The following is an 18,241-nucleotide window of genomic DNA, read 5'->3' on the forward strand; positions in this document are numbered from 1 at the left end:
CGGGTACGTGGTACGGGGCCGGAGGGCACGAGGGGTGGAGGGGGGGGTACGGGCACGTGGTACGGGGGGCAGGGGGGTACGGGCACGTGGTACAGGGCTGGGGGGCACGGGGGGTAGAGGGGGGTTTGGGCACGTGGTACGGGGGCGGGGGGACGGGTACGTGGTACAGGGCTGGGGGGGCACCGGGGGCGGGGGGACGGGTACGTGGTACAGGGCTGGGGGGCACGGGGGTGGAGGGGGGTTTGGGCACGTGGTACGGGGGCGGGGGGACGGGTACGTGGTACGGGGCCGGAGGGCACGAGGGGTGGAGGGGGGGTACGGGCACGTGGTACGGGGGGCAGGGGGGTACGGGCACGTGGTACAGGGCTGGGGGGCACGGGGGGTAGAGGGGGGTTTGGGCACGTGGTACGGGGGCGGGGGGACGGGTACGTGGTACAGGGCTGGGGGGGCACCGGGGGCGGGGGGACGGGTACGTGGTACAGGGCTGGGGGGCACGGGGGTGGAGGGGGGTTTGGGCACGTGGTACGGGGGCGGGGGGACGGGTACGTGGTACGGGGCCGGAGGGCACGAGGGGTGGAGGGGGGGGTACGGGCACGTGGTACGGGGGGCAGGGGGGTACGGGCACGTGGTACAGGGCTGGGGGGCACGGGGGGTAGAGGGGGGTTTGGGCACGTGGTACGGGGGCGGGGGGACGGGTACGTGGTACGGGGCCGGAGGGCACGAGGGGTGGAGGGGGGGGTACGGGCACGTGGTACGGGGGGCAGGGGGGTACGGGCACGTGGTACAGGGCTGGGGGGCACGGGGGGTAGAGGGGGGTTTGGGCACGTGGTACGGGGGCGGGGGGACGGGTACGTGGTACAGGGCTGGGGGGGCACCGGGGGCGGGGGGACGGGTACGTGGTACAGGGCTGGGGGGCACGGGGGTGGAGGGGGGTTTGGGCACGTGGTACGGGGGCGGGGGGACGGGTACGTGGTACGGGGCCGGAGGGCACGAGGGGTGGAGGGGGGGTACGGGCACGTGGTACGGGGGGCAGGGGGGTACGGGCACGTGGTACAGGGCTGGGGGGCACGGGGGGTAGAGGGGGGTTTGGGCACGTGGTACGGGGGCGGGGGGACGGGTACGTGGTACAGGGCTGGGGGGGCACCGGGGGCGGGGGGACGGGTACGTGGTACGGGGGCGCACGGGGGGTGGAGGGGGGTTTGGGCACGTGGTACGGGGGGCGGGGGGGTTCGGGTACGTGGTACGGGGCCGGAGGGCACGAGGGGTGGAGGGGGGGTACGGGCACGTGGTACGGGGGCAGGGGGGTACGGGCACGTGGTACGGGGGGCGGGGGGGCACGGGCACGTGGTACAGGGCTGGGGGGCACGGGGGGTGGAGGGGGGGTACGGGCACGAGGTACGGGGGGCGGGGGGGCACGGGCACGTGGTACAGGGCTGGGGGGCACGGGGGGTGGAGGGGGGGGTTCGGGCACGTGGTACGGGGGGCGGGGGGGCACGGGCACGTGGTACAGGGCTGGGGGGCACGGGGGAGGGCTCGGAGGAGAGGGGCTGGGGGGCGGTCTGGTTGCTCAGGGGATTGGACGAAGAGGAAACCAAGATGGGCGCCAGAGCGGGTCAGGGCCGCCCTCCTGACCGCGCGAGGCACACTGCGCAGGCGCATCAGCCACATTCCCCCTCCAAGTTCCCGGGCAGCGGGCGGGAGGGTCACAGCTCGGCCAGGCGTGAGGGGAGGCTCTCATTGCGCCTGCGCAGCAGCGCTTCCCTCCGGCGCCTCTCTGCGGCGACAGTCGGCTCGAGCTTGTGCCTTTCGTCCGGGACCCCTGCAAGTGGCAGAGGCGCGGGGGAGACGGAGCACCTCCCTCTGCTGCCCTCCCGGGCCGCGTCAAGGACGGGAATTGTCGTCTTGCCCTACGGTGCGTTATGAGAAATCCCCTCCCTCCGGCTGGGAGCGAGCTGGTCGGTGTGCCGGGGGAGGGGGGATTTATTATGTAACGTGGCCCCCTTCCCCGGAGTGTGGTTGAGTCCGAATCCGCTCTCCCCGCCCGCCCCGAGATTGGCGCGTTGCGGCGGGGCGGGGCGGGGCCTGCCAGGGGCGGGGCCGGGAGCGTATAAATACCGGTGCCGCTGAGGCGCTTCTTTCATTCTGGCGGAGCAGAGGTCTGCGGAGCGTCCTCCTTCTTTCGCCGCTTCCTTCCGGTGCCGCCATGAACGGGCAGATCAACGGTTTCCACGAGGCCTTCATCGACGAGGGCAGCTTCCTCTTCACCTCCGAGTCCGTGGGGGAGGGGCACCCAGGTGAGGGGCGGGGGCGCGGCTTCGTTCTCCGAGGCGGGAAACCGGCCCGGCCGCGCGACCTCTTCCTCCGGAGGAAGCGCCCGGCGCGTGCACGCGCGGCGCAGCCCTGTCTCTGGGCGGCGGGGGGCGGGGGGGGATGATGAAACTCTCGGCCGGGCGCGCGCTCCCGCCGCCATTATCCGCGAGGGCGCGCGCCGCATTGCAGGCTCGGCCGGGCGGCACGTGGTCCCCGCGCGGGGACGGGTCCCTCCCCCGGCCACGGTCCGTGTCCGCCGCGGCGGGGGGGGGGGGGGGCGATCGTGGCTCCGGGCCATGGGACCCATCAGCCTCCCGTGCCGGAGCCGGGCGAGGGTCGCCCGGGGGTCTCGAGCCTGCGGCGCCCCGGGAGGGGGGGCGGCGCGGCGCCCCGGGAGGGGGGGGGGCGGCGCGGCGCCCCGGGAGGGCGGGGGGGGCGCCGAAGCACCTTGCCTCCGCTCTTCTACCGCGTACAGCGACCCCCGCAGACCACCGGTGCCTCCTGGTTCCGCGGGGCCCCTTGCAGCCCCCTGGTCCCTTTGCTCGCCTGCCGCTGCTGTCCCGGAAACCCACCGGCCCTTCGCACCCGGTCCCTGCCGCCTGCGGCCGCTCGCTCTCCTGGGGCAGGGAGCCCCAGCCGCCCCGGGCGCGCTGTGCTCGGCGCTGCCGTCGCAGCGCGCTGCCCGCAGGGAGGCCGCAGCGATCCGCGCACTTGCCAGCCTGGATTCCCTTCCCAGCTCTGTCACTGACTTGCTTCGTGACCTCGAGCAAGTCCCTTCATCTCCCCTTGACTCCTGTTCCTCCTCTGTGTCCGCAAGTGCTGTGAGGGCCGGGTGCGCCGCGCGTCTCCCGCTCCGGGGCTGTATTTCTGGGAAGAGAGGAGTTCAGTGGGTGCTGAACGCAGTAACTGAGGTTTAAATAAAGACATAAATCCGGATGGTGTATATTCTCTTGCATAGCCTTGTGTTTCAGACTTCAGCGCTCACCGATCACTACCTTTCCTCACCCACTGCAGAAAGTGTCTAAAATAGTGTCAGAGGCTGTGAGGAATTGCTTTGGACAATTTAGAGGTCACTGCTCAATGGGCTTTTGATAGGTTCCTTCATTTCCATGACAAAGAATGAATGTTCTATCTCAGTCCTGGCATTGTTTCAGTATAACAACGTTGTGTTTTTTCTGACTGCAATCTCCATTTTGGGGCCCTGTTCTATTTAGATTCCCATTCTCTGGTCCATTATAAATCACTTTCACATTGCACAATGAACTTAATCGACTGTTCAGTGGCATTTGCTGTGTATCAGTCACTACCTTTTCCTAACCATTGGCCAGTTATGGTCTGGCCAAACAGGTGAACTGGTTTCAAAAACTACTTCCTCTAATATCAGTCTGTCTTCACTACAGGACTAGGGACAGCAGTGCTCAAATGATTGATGCTGGCATAGTTATCCTAACCAGAAATTTTGTGATGTCATTAAATCCTCCCTTTAGTCTGTTTTATTACCTGGGGGCTGTTAGTAAAACAAATCGTTCCTGGAGGTGTAAAAGACTGTGTTGTTTTGTAAATGACATCCGGGGGAATTTTTTCCCTCCCTGGGTGGTCGAGAAAATTATTCTTATTGTCACATCATTTCCAGCTCTGCTGTTCAAGGTGACTGGTGAAAGATCCGAGGAATGAATGGGTTAAAGATGATGGGAGGGGCTAGCTCAGTGTCAGGCTTTCCTTTATTCCATCTCGTTCCTGTACAGCACACAAAATTGTCACTCTGTTCCAAATCTGATCTGAAAGGTCATTGTCAAGGACGACATTTAGCCCTGAGTGAGTAGCTTATTCATCACAGAATTTGAACAATTCTTGCAAAGCCCTTAGTGCTTAGGGGTTTCAGGTTGCTCTAGAATAATTGTCTGCAGCAGTCATGCTAGAGCGACTAGCTATGCGCAGGCTGGCTGACCAGCTGAAACCAGTTCTGCAGTCTCAAGCTGGCTGCTTGCTGCTCACAACTTGGTTGTTTCTTGGCAGCCATGGCTACTGGCAACATGACTACGGCCTACAGTATTGCAAGTTCAAATTCCGTCATTGGGGCTACGTTGGGCACATGCAGTCTCTTGCTGCACATGTGCAAATCTAGAGTGGTCTTGCTGCAAGTGGCCATTTTGTCAGGGCAGTTTTCTAAAATTAAACACCTGTACAAACCAAATTGCAGCTGTTATCTTCGATTTGTTATCTTCTGTTTGAGGGCAGAACCACTTGCAGATCAGATGCTGCTGTAATGTGGGTGCTTAAGTAAATCCCTTGGCAATGCAGTGCATTGTCCTATTCAGAGCTGCCGGGATTGCACACTCAAAATCCTGTCTTATAGATACATCACAAAGAGAGAGCAAGAGTGGCTAAATTTAAGCCCTGACATAAGAGTAACTTGATCCTAAAAGTTCCACTAGAAAATGCTTAGGATTCCACACTAACCCAAAAAACCCCAAAACACCTCAATAGTATGGGACAAGTGCTGCATCTGAGGGACAGGAAATTACAGTGTAAGATAACACTTCTGCCTGGTGTTGTGTAACACTGCAGTTGTTGCTTTCTGTTGACAAATTGGCATGGAGACTCCCAGAATTGGCTGAAGTTAAACATATTGAGCGGAAAGAGAAAGGGATTCAGTGAGATACACTGTGCATTGAGAGTGATTGGCTGTTTGATTTCTTTTCAGATAAAATCTGTGACCAAATCAGTGATGCTGTCCTTGATGCCCACCTTAAACAGGATCCAGATGCCAAAGTTGCTTGTGGTGAGGATACCTAGCCTAGAAAAGGGGAGGAATTTCACCTATTAGATGCACTTTTGTTACCTTAGGAGAGCTGTTTCTTTGAGTGACACTGAAGTTGATGAATATCCTTTTATTCTCTTCTAGAAACTGTTGCAAAGACTGGGATGATCCTCCTGGCCGGTGAGATCACATCCAGAGCTGCTGTTGACTACCAGAAAGTTGTGCGTGATACAATCAAGCATGTTGGTTATGATGATTCTTCTAAAGGTAAGTGCCTCATGCCCCTTGTTCTAGGTTTGGGAAGCTTTTTTTCTAGCTTTGGCTTCTAAAAGTATCTGTAACCAATTTGCTAGGTGTTCTAAGGAACAAATTATAAACTTTCTAGGAGTAGCTGGACGGTGCAGGTATTCTGTGAATCTGAGATTCTGCTGTGTTTTAGGGTTTGATTACAAGACTTGCAATGTGCTGGTAGCCTTGGAGCAGCAGTCTCCTGATATTGCCCAGGGAGTCCATCTAGACAGGAGTGAAGAGGATATTGGTGCTGGGGACCAGGTTAGTATTCTAGTAACAGCTGTTTCCCAGCTTGCAGAAATGTTTTCTTGTTTATAGGACAATACTTGGCACTTGTCAATAGCTGGTTCTGTTGAAGTTGAGGTTTCAGACCCCTCTTCTCTCCCATAGGGCTTGATGTTCGGTTATGCTACAGATGAAACTGAGGAGTGCATGCCCTTGACCATTGTCCTAGCGCACAAGCTGAATGCCAAGCTGGCAGACCTGCGTCGCAATGGCACCCTGCCCTGGCTGCGACCCGACTCTAAAACTCAGGTAAGTGGAGCCTTGTCATACACTGCAGTATGGGCATGTGCGAGAGAGCCTGGTTCTAGTAAGCTAAGAGCAGAATGAATTTCTGCCTTTGTGGGGGGGGGAGGACCGATAATGAAACGAAACTAGACTGTATTCTCATTCCTACTTAGCAGTCTGGAGGGTATGGAGAGCACTGCTGTCCCCTATTAGGATCTGCTGTAGATGTGCTTGTCCCTGACTTGGTTTTCTTCTCCGGGTCTGGGGTATCCTTTCAGGTGACTGTGCAGTACATGCAGGACCGTGGCGCTGTCATCCCTATTAGAGTCCACACGATTGTCATATCGGTTCAACATGATGAAGAGGTCTGCTTGGATGAGATGAGGGATGCCCTAAAGGAGAAAGTGATCAAAGCTGTTGTGCCTGCAAAATACCTGGATGATGATACAATCTACCACCTGCAGCCAAGTGGCCGCTTTGTCATCGGTGGTCCCCAGGTAAGACTGATTCAATCCTCCAAGGAATGGACTTGTGTGTTTCACTTGGGTGTGTCTAGTCTACATGCAGGCATTGAGGGTGACCAGTCTTCCAAAACTCCCCGTCTCTAGCAGTATGGGATCATAGCCAGGCTAATGGGGGCCTCCAGTGCAGACTTACAAGCCAGTTTTCTCCCCCAGAACTAATGGCTCTGCAGAGCTCAGTGGAGTAAACGCTTCTCAACAAACGAGAGTATTGGAGCAAGTGGAGCTGGTATAGTTCAGCTGCCATTTGTACAGTTACGCTTAAAGTGAAACATTGTCTTCAGTGCATGCAAGGATTAGGCTTTAAGTTAGTGTAAGCAGTGGCTATTGTGCTCTAAACTGAGGTGTTTCTAAATGGAGTCCAGTTTAATGGGGGTTGTTAATTCCAGGGAGATGCTGGCTTGACTGGCCGGAAGATCATCGTTGACACCTATGGCGGCTGGGGTGCTCATGGAGGAGGTGCTTTCTCGGGGAAAGATTACACCAAAGTGGACCGTTCTGCTGCTTATGCTGCTCGTTGGGTAGCCAAGTCCCTCGTCAAGGCTGGCCTGTGTAGGAGAGTGCTTGTCCAGGTATGGCTTGGCCTCAAGTTTGGAGAGGGATGTTCGTAAATGAGATGGATTTACTGGTGGTATTGATGGCTGGCAGGGTCTCCCTTTAAAGCCGTATTGAGCCAAAGATCTTTGGGGCTGCTGTGCCAAGGGAAGAAAGGGGTGTGGCTAGCTGTACTGGGAAGCCCATTTTTTCCATCAGCACAAGCTGGTGGGATGGCATTTGGAAGGCAGCTGACAGTGAGGGTGGTGAATAACTGAAGCTTGCCGTGGGAGTGCAACTGCTATTCTTGGTTGTATAGACAATCCTCTCCAAACCAAGGAGTAATAACCTAGAACGCAATGGATCGTTATCTGCATTGCTGCAGTGACCAACTTGCAGTGTGCTGCACTGCTTGGGTGTCCCTTCCAGGATAGACTCTAGAGAGAGAATAGAGCAAAGAAAAACCCAGGAATAGAAGGTAAGATCCGAAGGGGAGTTTGGCCAGTGTAGAGAGTAATATGAACAGGGTCATACCTTCAGAGCAGCTGAACGGAGAGCTGATCATTCTTGTAACTACTGTAACTGGCATGTAGAATGAGAGTGGAGGTACAGTTGTTGGAAGTATTTGAGTGGGTAGATGAGCCCCTGCATTACTAGGATCAAAGTACCCCTTCAGAATGTGGGGTGAGGGAGTGTTAGACGGGGGGGCCACATGGTCATCTGCTCCAGCAAGTCCTCTGAGGTGTTTAAACTGTCCTTTGCCCTCAGGTCTCCTATGCGATTGGAGTGTCCCACCCACTGTCCATCTCCATTTTCCACTATGGCACTTCTCCAAAGAGTGAGCGGGAGCTGCTAGAGATTGTGAAGAAGAACTTTGACCTCCGCCCTGGGGTTATTGTCAGGTAAAGATGGTAATGCATGCAGAGGGGGGAATAGCTCCCTACTTGCTTGTAGGTAAATCTGAAGCCACTAATGAGTAGGGAATGAAAGACCAGGGCTAGACTGATGGTACAAATGCTGCTGGAATTGATTCCTTACCATGTCACGCTAACAGTAGAAGTGCGCTTGTCCACGCTGGACTGCCTCTGGTAGCTAACCCCATCTCTGTAACCAAGCAGGTGGCCTCTCGGATTAAGTATCGGAGAGCACTAATGGTGCTTGAAGGCTGAGGCTGCCTTTGGATTGGGTGCTAAATGCTCCTGGACTCAAAATCCTGCATTCTATAGCAGGACTTGGGTGCCTAACCATCTTAGCAAATCTTTTGGGTGCAATGTTGAGCTGCTGTTTGCATTCATGCCTGTTTTGCAACCTGTGCTGGAAGCATCCGATTTAAAGTCAGAAGCAGCCATTGGGCTAGGACAAGAGCTGCTTAAACAGAAGAGATAAGTGGTTCCACCAAATGGATCACCAGGTCCTGATGTGCTGTAGCCCTCTAAGGGGGTAAGTATCATATGACCTCATGTGAGATTGGACGCTTGTAGTTTCTCAGGATGAGTTCAGACTGGACTGCAACTAGCTAAGTGTCTAGGACACGGTCTAAAAAACAAAGCAGCCTGAGAAACGACAACTGATTCTTAAAAGGAAGCGAGGGGAAGAGAGGCGGCTCCAAGTCAGTGAATGAATCCAGTTGCATTGAGTCTGGGTTTACAGCAAGGTGGAAGGTGTCTTGGCCTCCCACACAGCGCATGCAGTTCCAAGCCTGCTCCACCAACGGAGTGTCTGCCTCCATGACTTGCCCCTGCTGAGTCAAAAAACTTCACCTAAACCAGAGCTTCTGAAAACTGTCTCTTGTTTTGCTTTGCTTGTGATTGAATGCTCTGTATTAAGTTAAGGACTTGTATATTCCAGGGATCTGGATCTGAAGAAGCCCATTTATCAGAGGACCGCAGCCTATGGCCACTTTGGTAGGGACAGCTTCCCATGGGAGTTGCCCAAAAAGCTAAAATATTGAAAGTGTTAGGCTTTTCTCCCCAGACCTGTTGGCGTAGGCTACAGAGAAGCTTTCAGGCTCTGGGGGAAAGAGCCCCTCTTCCCTAACTTTATCCTGTCCTCCTGTTCAGCTCTTACTCAGCAAACTTCGTCCATTGCCATGGCTATTAATTCTATGGGGACCACGAGTTAGATTCTCTCTTCCTATTTCTGGCATCGTGCTCACTCTATTAGTGGAACTAGTGAGCACAAGCTATCTGTGTAACTGCCTAGAGATGAGCAGACATCAGTCTGTCTAGTAAATGATGCTTTAAGATTGGATCTGTTGTATGCCCACGAACCTAACCCTGAAAGTCTAAGAACTGCAGTGAATTTCCCCTTCAAATGCTGACTGAGAAATTGCCCTTGTAACATGCCTGTGGAATCTGTGGTTCATTATAGCATCTGTCCAGCCCCAGCCCTGTTGAGCTGCATGATTTTTGTGGTGTCTAAGAATGTAAAGCCTCTAGTCCCCGTAACCTGGTCAGTCTGACTATGTAGCTTTTGTCTGGGAGCGCTTCCCCCTGGCAGACTAGCCTTGCATGAGCTCCAGCCTGCCGCGGTTTTTATTCAAAGGCAGTTCTTGCTCTACCCACTTGTGGTGCTTTATGCTCTTAATTCCACCTGGAGTAGCACCAGATTTTAACCTCTCCACTTTCAGCTGTCTTTCTTGGAGGACGTACGTAATAAGGTTTTTAAAAAGATAATCAATCCTATGCATGGTTTCAGCACTAGCCAAACCTCACCATCTCCTGTCTAACAAACGGGCCCTTGGCAGCCTGGGGATGTACTACAGAGAAGTCCCCAGGCAGTACCGAGGTCTGTAGGCTGAACACTTTGGTACCAGAGTAATTTTTTTCTTTATAAGAAAGCTGGAGAATTCCACACTGCACAGAACTCCTCCTGGGTTTTTAAACTTTGTTTTATTTTCAAAGCCAGGTCCAATTCGTGCTCTGAACGGCTGGCGTAGCTACAGAGAAGCCAGCTTCCTTCAGAGCCACAGGTGCATTTGGAGGGGAGGAGAGATGGCAAAAATAACCCTTCATACTTGAACATTTTTCTAATTGCTTATTTATTGTTCTCTGGGGCAGGGTGTGAGTACAGAGAAGCCCTTGGCTCAGATGGCAGCTTTTTAACACTTCTTTTTTTGTTTTGGACACCATGATTCCTTGCCATGTTTCCAGCATTCCCTGATAGGCCAAGGTGTCCTACAGAAAAACCTTGGGTCACACCTACAGGGGGTCTGGCTGGTGTAAACATAAGGGGGAGGGCAAAGCTAGGGCAACTGGCCATGGGAGAAGCTGATTTGGCTGGTGTTGTACAGAGAAGCCAGCTTGTTTACATGCTTATCCCATGGCCTCTGCCTTGAGTGGAAAGTGCCTTTCGTGATCTATTTTTGTGGAGGTTTATTACGTATGTCTGCTTCTTCAAATCCCACCAATTAACTGAAGATCTGAATAAAGTGCTAGGTTCTACCTTAAGGGTCTCTGCTCAAACTTTATCTGGAACAATGCATCATGTTTAGGTGGGCATAGCCAAGCACATGCTCATAGCTTGGCTGGAGTCATGGTGGGGTCACATCTGTGGGAAGGGGAACCCAATCTGGGGCTGGGGGACAGAGGAGGATGGCTTCCTCAAGGCCAGTTGTTTGCCCTGCTGTGGAAAGACTAGTGCCTTAGTTTAAGGCTGGGGATAGAACTTCCAACTCGCCGCTTCTCCTGATTTATAACTGAGGTGGGTAGGAGAAGCATGGGGGGCAGGATGGTTGTGATCCAAGCCTACAGTGAAATTCAGCCTGTGTTGTGGTCTGTTCAGGGACTGCTCCTAGTACTGATCTCCAGGGGTATGGTACAATCTGTTACTGATACCAGACTGGCTAGGGCCCCCTCTTGCAACCCTGGTTTATGCCAGTACAGGTGGTGGCCTCAAAGTGCAGCTAGGACTGTGCAATTTGATCAGGCACTGAACTCCCAGGTGTCACTAAATACCCACTACCCCTGAGTGCCTTACACTGCCCGCTGTAGTGATGCAGCAGTTAATGGAGACTGTCACTGCTAGGGGTGCTTTGGGTTTAAAAAAGTCATTTAACTATAATTTAGCCCAACTCCAGCATGTGCCTTGTGGCCTGCTGTCCTGTCAGGTTAAATACAACATCCATGATCTGTAGGGCAGCCTGAGTGGGGGCTGTACAAGCTCTTCATAGAATATCAGGGTTGGAAGGGACCTCAGGAGGTCATCTAGTCCAACCCCCTGCTCAAAAGCAGGACCCATCCCCAAATAAATCATCCTAGCCAGGGCTTTGTCAAGCCTGACCTTAAAAACTTCTAAGGAAGGAGATTCCACCACCTCCCTAGGTAACGCATTCCAGTGTTTCACCACCCTCCTAGTGAAAATTTTTCCTAATATCCAATCTAAACCTCCCCCACTGCAACTTGAGACCATTACTCCTTGTCCTGTCCTCTTCCACCACTGAGAATAGTCTAGAACCATCCTCTCTGGAACAACCTCTCAGGTAGTTGAAAGCAGCTATCAAATCCCCCCTCATTCTTCTCTTCCGCAGACTAAACAATCCCAGTTCCCTCAGCCTCTCCTCATAAGTCATGTGTTCCAGACCCCTAATCATTTTTGTTGCCCTTCGCTGGACTCTTTCCAATTTATCCACACCCTTCTTGTAGTGTGGGGCCCAAAACTGGACACAGTACTCCAGATGAGGGCTCACCAATGTCGAATAGAGGGGGACAATCACGTCCCTCGATCTGCTCGCTATGCCCCTACTTATACATCCCAAAATGCCATTGGCCTTCTTGGCAACAAGGGCACACTGCTGACTCATATCCAGCTTCTCGTCCACTGTCACCCCGAGGTCCTTTTCCGCAGAAGTGCTGCCTAGCCATTTGGTCCCTAGTCGGTCGCTGTGCATTGGGTTCTTCCGTCCTAAGTGCAGGACCCTGCACTTATCCTTATTGAACCTCATCAGATTTCTTTTGGCCCAATCCTCCAATTTGTCTAGGTCCCTCTGTATCCTAACCCTGCCCTCCAGCGTATCTACCACTCCTCCCAGTTTAGTATCATCCGCAAATTTGCTGAGAGTGCAATCCACACCATCCTCCAGATCATTTATGAAGATATTGAACAAAACCGGCCCCAGGACCGACCCCCTGGGGCACTCCACTTGACACCGGCTGCCAACTAGATATGGAGCCGTTGATCACTACCTGTTGAGCCCGACAATCTGGCCAACTTTCTACCCACCTTATAGTACATTCATCCAGCCCATACTTCTTTAACTTGCTGACAAGAATACTGTGGGAGACCGTGTCAAAAGCTTTGCTAAAGTCAAGATACAATACATCCACTGCTTTGTGAGATGTAATGTGTAGAAGGTAGTTATGTCTGTTAACCCATCAGCTGCCATGAGCTTTCTCAGAAAAGGTGGCTCATGACTGATCTCGATTTCTTCCTGCTAGAGCAGGTGTTCTCAAACTGGGGTTTGGGACCCCTCAGGGGGTCGCAAGGTTATTACATGGGGGGTTGTGAGCTGTCAGCCTCCACCCAGAACCCTGCTTTGCCTCCAGCATTTATAATGGTTTTAAATTTATGAAAAGGTGTGTTTCATGTATAAGGGGGGGTTGTACTCAGGCTTGCCATGTGAAAGGGTCACTGACTAGTACAAAACTTTGAGAACCACATTGCTAAAGGGGGAAGATTGTGCTTGCCCTTACCTACTGGGCACAGGCCTGACATGGGCTCTCTGGGCTCAGCTCTGCTCCCAGGGGCTGGAGAGCAGTTTGCAGTAATACATAGTATCACTTGTTACATGTTGTCTTAATTATAAACAAACAGTAATTAGTCATTTGAAATAGCTAATGTAAGTGACTTGGTGAAGTTACAGCTGGTGTCACTGAAAGGTTCTGAGTTGTGTTGCAAAGATGACTGCCATTGAAAAAGGCACCCAAACCTACATCCGATTGCTCTGGTTAAATACACACCTACTAGTGTTACAAGGGACACCTTAGAGCACAGTAACTATCTAGCTTACATGAGCATTTGACGCTTCAGTCTGAGTTTTCCTATTGAGCTTGTGTCTGGAACCCCCTCTAGTTTGTGGGTCATTTATAGCAGCAGGGACTAAGGAATCCTTTGAAGAGTGAAGGAGTTATGCTTGTCAGGACACAGAGGTAGCAGCAGAATCTACTTCTGATGCATTGCCTTTTGATTTCAAGTTGGTGCTCTCCCTTCTGGTCCTGAAGTTCATATCACTCCTTGCTGATGGATGTGCTACCCTGTGACACTAAATGGCCCCCTTGAAAGAAAACATGGCTCACCTTAAGCAAGAAATGCCTGCCTTTGTTGTAATAGGGCCAGAGTCTTGCAGAGGTCGGTGTTTTGAGCAAGTCAGACACATTGGCCAAGAACTATGGCCCCATTTGAAGTGGGGCCAGTGTTATGTGAAGCAGCCATTCCTCCATGCTATAGTGCTGTTAAATGCTGGAAGTGAAGATTTTTGTCAAGGTAGCTAAGTAGCTTGCAGTAAATGTGAGCTGTTGTGGTTCTTGTATGCAGAGCTGTGCCTGTTAAAACTGATTCAGTCTCGTGACACCCCAATACCCCACCCCAAGACTTGGGGTCAAAGCTTCCGGACTCAAAAGGAAACTTTGGGCTAGGGAGCTGTCGGCTGATTTGAAGCCAGCTGCTGGGAAGGGAGTGGTGAAAACAGGAAGTAGAAGATGATAAAAGGGAGGGACTAAATAAAAGGCAGCCCTTTGGCTATTTGAGCATTTCAGGCTGAACTGGTCCTGGACCACAGCGGTGAAAGCAAAGGGTGCTTATGAATGAGCTGTTGCCTGGGGGAGGAGGGGGATTTTTCATGTTAATAGACACCCACCAGCCTGTGTCTGTAGTTAGGACTAGAACCCAGGCCAGTACCCTAGCCCTGCCACTGACCTATGGGATAGTGAGCAAGTGTGTCCTGGAGCCTCAGTTTCCCTGCTGGAAGACTGATGATTCCTCCTTCCCTGCAGGGGGGCTTTGAGAATGAATTCATTAATGAGCATGTGACACTTTGCTACTGTGGTGGTCAGGCCAGCTCTCTAAGCTTGCTGGCCAGATCTGGGTCTGTCTGCTGTCAGGGCCAGAGCATAATGTGTGGCCAGGGGGTAACGGGATGACCTAGCTAAGAGGCTTTCTACAAGCTGGTGAGAGAGGGGGTCTGTCAGGGTTCCCTCCCCACTCTGAACTCTAGGGTACAGATGGGGGGGACCTGCATGAAAGACCCCCTATGCTTATTTTTGCCAGTTTAGGTTAAAAACTTCCCCAAGGCACAAATTCTTCCTTGTCCTTGGATGAGTACTGCTGCCACCACCAAGTGAGTTAGACAGATTCAGGAAAAGGACCACTTGGAATTCCTGTTTCCCCAAAATATTTCTCCCCCCCCCTCCCCCAGCCTCTTCACCCCCTTTCCCGGGGAGGCTTGAGAATAATCTACCAACCAGCTAGGTAAACAAGGTGAGCACAGACCAGACCCTTGGGTTTTTAGGACACTAAAACCCAATCAGATTCTTAAACAGAACTTTATAATAAAGAAAAAAAAGTTAAAAGAAGCACCACTGTAAAATCAGGATGGGAGGTAATTTTACAGGGTAGTAAGACTTAAAACACAGAGGATTCCCTGTAGGCAAAACTTTAAAGTTATAAAAAAAACAGGGATAAACCTCCCTCTTACCACAGGGAAAATTCACATGCTAATACAAAAGATAATCTAATGCATTCCTTGCTATTTACTATTTCTGTAATCTTACATGTATCATTTCAGTAGGACCTGGATTACTTGCTTGGTCTCTGCCGGGAGAGCACAAAAACAAAGTCTCACCCCCCCCCCCCCCTTTCGAAAGTATCTTCTTTCCCCATTGGTCCTTCTGGTCAGGTGCCAGCCAGGTTAATTGAACGGATTAACCCCTTACACATAAGGGGATTCTGTACCTCTGGCCAAGAGGAATTTTATTTTACTACATACAGAAAGGTTGTTACCCTTTGCTTTATATTTATGACAGGATCTGGCTGCGGGAGAGGGTGGCTGCTAATAGGCTCTGGGCATGTGTTCCATGCACGTCAGGGAGCCACGCCTCTGCATGTGCCCTGGAGCTCAGGGTTATGGCCAAGTTGCAGACTGTCTGAGTCAGGGCAGAGCCAGGGCTACAGCGGGACTGTCCTGCTGTCCAGCCCTGGGCTTTAAGCAGCCAGGAATCCTTTCCTATGGGCCAGTGTTCAGGGCAGATCTCACCCCCAATCCATCCCAGGGAACGGCACAGCCACCAGGACAGAAACTAGTCAAAGGGGGGCAGGGGGAGAGGCAATCCCTGGGTTTTGGGCAGCAGGACAGGCTGGCTAGGAGGTACCATGCTTTGTACAGGTGGGAGTGTCCCTGCATTTGGGGGTGGGGGGAGCTTCATCAAGGGGCGTCCCTTCCGGGGCCCAGAGCAGCACTTGATCTGCAGGTCAGGGGGCTGAGGGGAAAGGGCTGCAGCTCTCACTGTATTACAGCTGCGACAGGTGGGCTCTGCCAGCGCCAGCTCTTTGTGCTGGACATGCTGTCCCCAGAGCTGGTCGCAGCTGTTCCCCACTTTGCCCTGGGCACCAGGCCCCTGTTCCGAAGCCTTATTTTACAAGTGGGGAAACATGGGCCAGAGCTTGGGTGAGATGCCGGGAACCCTCAGCTCCCTGGTTAGTGGTGCTGGTGTCAGGCCGGAGTTACTCCATGGCCCCCAGAGGAGTCGTTCTGGCTTCACACTGAGCAGCAGCCTCACCGCCCCATGGAATCAGAGGTGGCAGCTCAGCCCAGGGCCCTTGGGTGCTCCTGGGAGATCATTTTCACACCCCTGTTCAGTTTAATTCAGGCAGTCTGTAACCAGCTGAGGTACAGGCCAGCCCCTGTGGAGCATGGGATTGCTGATCCAGCACTTGCAAAGCCCTCTACTGAGGGCCTGGTCCAGCTGCGCTCTGGCCACCAAAGCCCCTTGGGGGCAGGGCTGGTGCACAGTGAACAGCGGCGAGGGCCAGCCCTGTACAGTGATGGTGACGTTTGCACTCTGCCAGCCCAGCCTGCCTGCTCCCTTATTCAGCTGAACCAGGCCTCCCTGCTCAGCTGGGTCCTGTCCTCTCTGGGCACTGGTGGGCTCTGGCTCCACCCAGGCCCCACTGCACCTTCCTGTTAGAGCCAACCTCCGTGTCAAGGCAGGGGGCAGCCTATCCTGCACCAGCGATGGTCTGTTTAAACTGGGCAGGGACCCACAGCTTGCCCCCAGCTCTGGCACCACCCAGCCCTGGGGCGTGAACACAGGCCCTGCTGTGAGCCAGCTCTTGAATAGCTCATGGATCAAGGATGTGAGGAGAAAGCCCAGCCTGCAGGCAAACAGCACCTACACATAACTGGCATGGGCCTGATCCAGCAACCATGCTCCTCTGATCCCCCCCAGCTCCGCCAGTGCCTGTCACTCACAGGCCCCTGCTGTCCCTGCCCCAGGCTTCCCCCAGCAGAGGGATTTGGGCCACTTCCTGTAATAGGTAAAGGGACCGTCAGTGACCCACAGCGCCTGGAGAGAGACCGAGCTGCCCGGGAGAAAGGCTTTAAGGGCTGTTTGAGTCACAGGGCTACGCCTGTCTGAAGCTGTACTGAGTGTTGCTGCCCTGAACCCAGGCACCCTGTCTCCCTGCCCCCACCCGCTCTGACCCCTGGACCGCAGTTGTCTCAGAGCCAGGAATAGAACCCTGGTGTCCTGGCTTCCAGGCCCGACTGCTCTAAGGCCGGCTAATGCTGTCCGTGCCGAGGGGGCCTGAGCCTCCCAGTGCTGCTGACCTGGGGCCGCGCAGGCAGCCTGTGGCCTCCTGCTCCACTTAGCTACCCCCAGCCCAAGCTAAAGCCTTTAAGCCTCTTTCTTGGAGCCATCTTCATCCAAACAGTCCTCGAGGGACTTTCTCTGCCTTGGCTGCCCCTGATTGCTCCAGGTGAGCAGGGCTGACAGCAGTGGGAGGATGATCTTGCCCCCAGGTGTGTGGGGGGAGGGTCCAGCCAGAGACAGTGCTGGGGGGGCCCAATCCTGCACTCCCACCCCACAGCAAAACCTGTCTAGGCCGCAGTGGTGAGTCCTGCCCTGCTGCACCCCCACCCAGGGGCAGTGAGCTCTCTGGCTCCCAGGAACCAGCCCCTTTGAGGGGTTGGGGGGCTGGCTGGAGTCACACTGTGACGGAGCCAGGGAGCTGCCTCCTGTGGGGTTCCTTTAATGGTGGGGGTGGGAGGAGGGCAGGTTTGTGTCTCCCACAGCCTGGCTAGAACCTTTGCCCCGCTCCCCACCAGCCTTACAGAGCCCATGGCACTGCCAGGCCCCCCCTCACGGCTGGACAAGAGCACCAGTGGGCACAGGCCTGAAAGCTGGAATCTGATAGAGGCACATGGTGCTAGGGGGCAGAGGGGCTCAGTGGGGGGGGTGCCATGGGGAGTGGCAGGAGGGTTGAAAACACCATGGAAGTCGGGGCAGCTGGAGATGGAGTCAGCAGCACCAGAGAGCAGGTCAGGTTTGTAACCAGCTCTGCTGTGTCACTCCCAGCGCCCAGCCCTGCGCCGATGCAAAACGCCCAGGCTGGGGGGCTCCGGCAACACTTGCTGCCAGGAGGCAGCTCTGGGGGTCGCTGCCTGTTCCCTGCAGGGCAGGCTGCATGGCAGGGAGCTCGCTTGTGCGCAGGCCAAGGGGTAACCGTGCCCTGCAGTGCCTTCCACAGAGCTTCACCCCCACAGCACCTACCCGCAGGGCAGGGAAGGGCACAGAGCCTCCTCTGGCACCCACACAGGACACTCATGGTGTGGGGATCCGCAGCTGGGTAGGAGCAGGAGCCTGGGTGGGGGGCAGGACCTCGGGGGGAGAGGGGGGTTGCAGTTAAAAGCAAGAGGCTGAGCTGCCTTTCTTGTGGAGGGCTCCTATAGGCATTGGGGGACACAGAGACCAGGCTGCAGCCACAAGGCAAGTCAGCTAAACACGCTCAGGAGAGTCTGGAGTCCTGCCCCACGCCTCAGCCCCCCGTGCCCAGCAGCACAGAGAGGGCACACTGCAGCATGGTTCAGGCTGGAGAACTCCCCCAGCCACTCCTGCAGCCAGCCCAACAGCTCTGGTACTGCGGAAGAGACCGGGAAACTGACACACCCAGACAGGGCAACTTTCCAGCAGAGCCGCACCCACATCCTGTGCTCCAACCCCCGCCCCACGCAAACTCTTTGGCAGGGGAGGCAGAGCCAGTGTGGACGGGAAGCTAGGCTGCCGGTAACCCCATCCCACAGGCAGTGCACAGGGAACAGCCC

At 54.5% G+C, this 18,241-nt stretch overlaps 1 protein-coding gene across 5 annotated transcripts in view; it reads left to right on the plus strand.

Annotated features, from left to right (window-relative positions):
* The first annotated feature begins 2,119 nt into the window (after positions 1 to 2,119).
* Positions 2,120 to 18,241, plus strand: part of MAT2A (methionine adenosyltransferase 2A) — a 34,056-nt gene continuing 17,934 nt past the window's right edge. For 4 of the 5 annotated variants that reach the window (XM_073325145.2, XM_073325148.2, XM_073325149.1 and 1 more), the window contains exons 1-8: positions 2,120 to 2,294; positions 5,015 to 5,092; positions 5,216 to 5,338; positions 5,511 to 5,623; positions 5,753 to 5,896; positions 6,151 to 6,369; positions 6,783 to 6,965; positions 7,696 to 7,829. In XM_073325145.2, coding sequence (XP_073181246.1) covers positions 2,204 to 2,294; positions 5,015 to 5,092; positions 5,216 to 5,338; positions 5,511 to 5,623; positions 5,753 to 5,896; positions 6,151 to 6,369; positions 6,783 to 6,965; positions 7,696 to 7,829 — 1,085 coding nt within the window. In that variant the 5' untranslated portion in view covers positions 2,120 to 2,203. Of the gene's footprint in view, positions 2,295 to 5,014; positions 5,093 to 5,215; positions 5,339 to 5,510; positions 5,624 to 5,752; positions 5,897 to 6,150; positions 6,370 to 6,782; positions 6,966 to 7,695; positions 7,830 to 8,775; positions 10,377 to 18,241 lie in introns of those variants that run through there. The other variant, XM_073325147.1, reaches the window with a different exon arrangement.

The sequence above is a fragment of the Lepidochelys kempii genome, chromosome 26 (assembly GCF_965140285.1).
Source record: "Lepidochelys kempii isolate rLepKem1 chromosome 26, rLepKem1.hap1, whole genome shotgun sequence".
Lineage (NCBI taxonomy): Eukaryota > Metazoa > Chordata > Testudines > Cheloniidae > Lepidochelys > Lepidochelys kempii.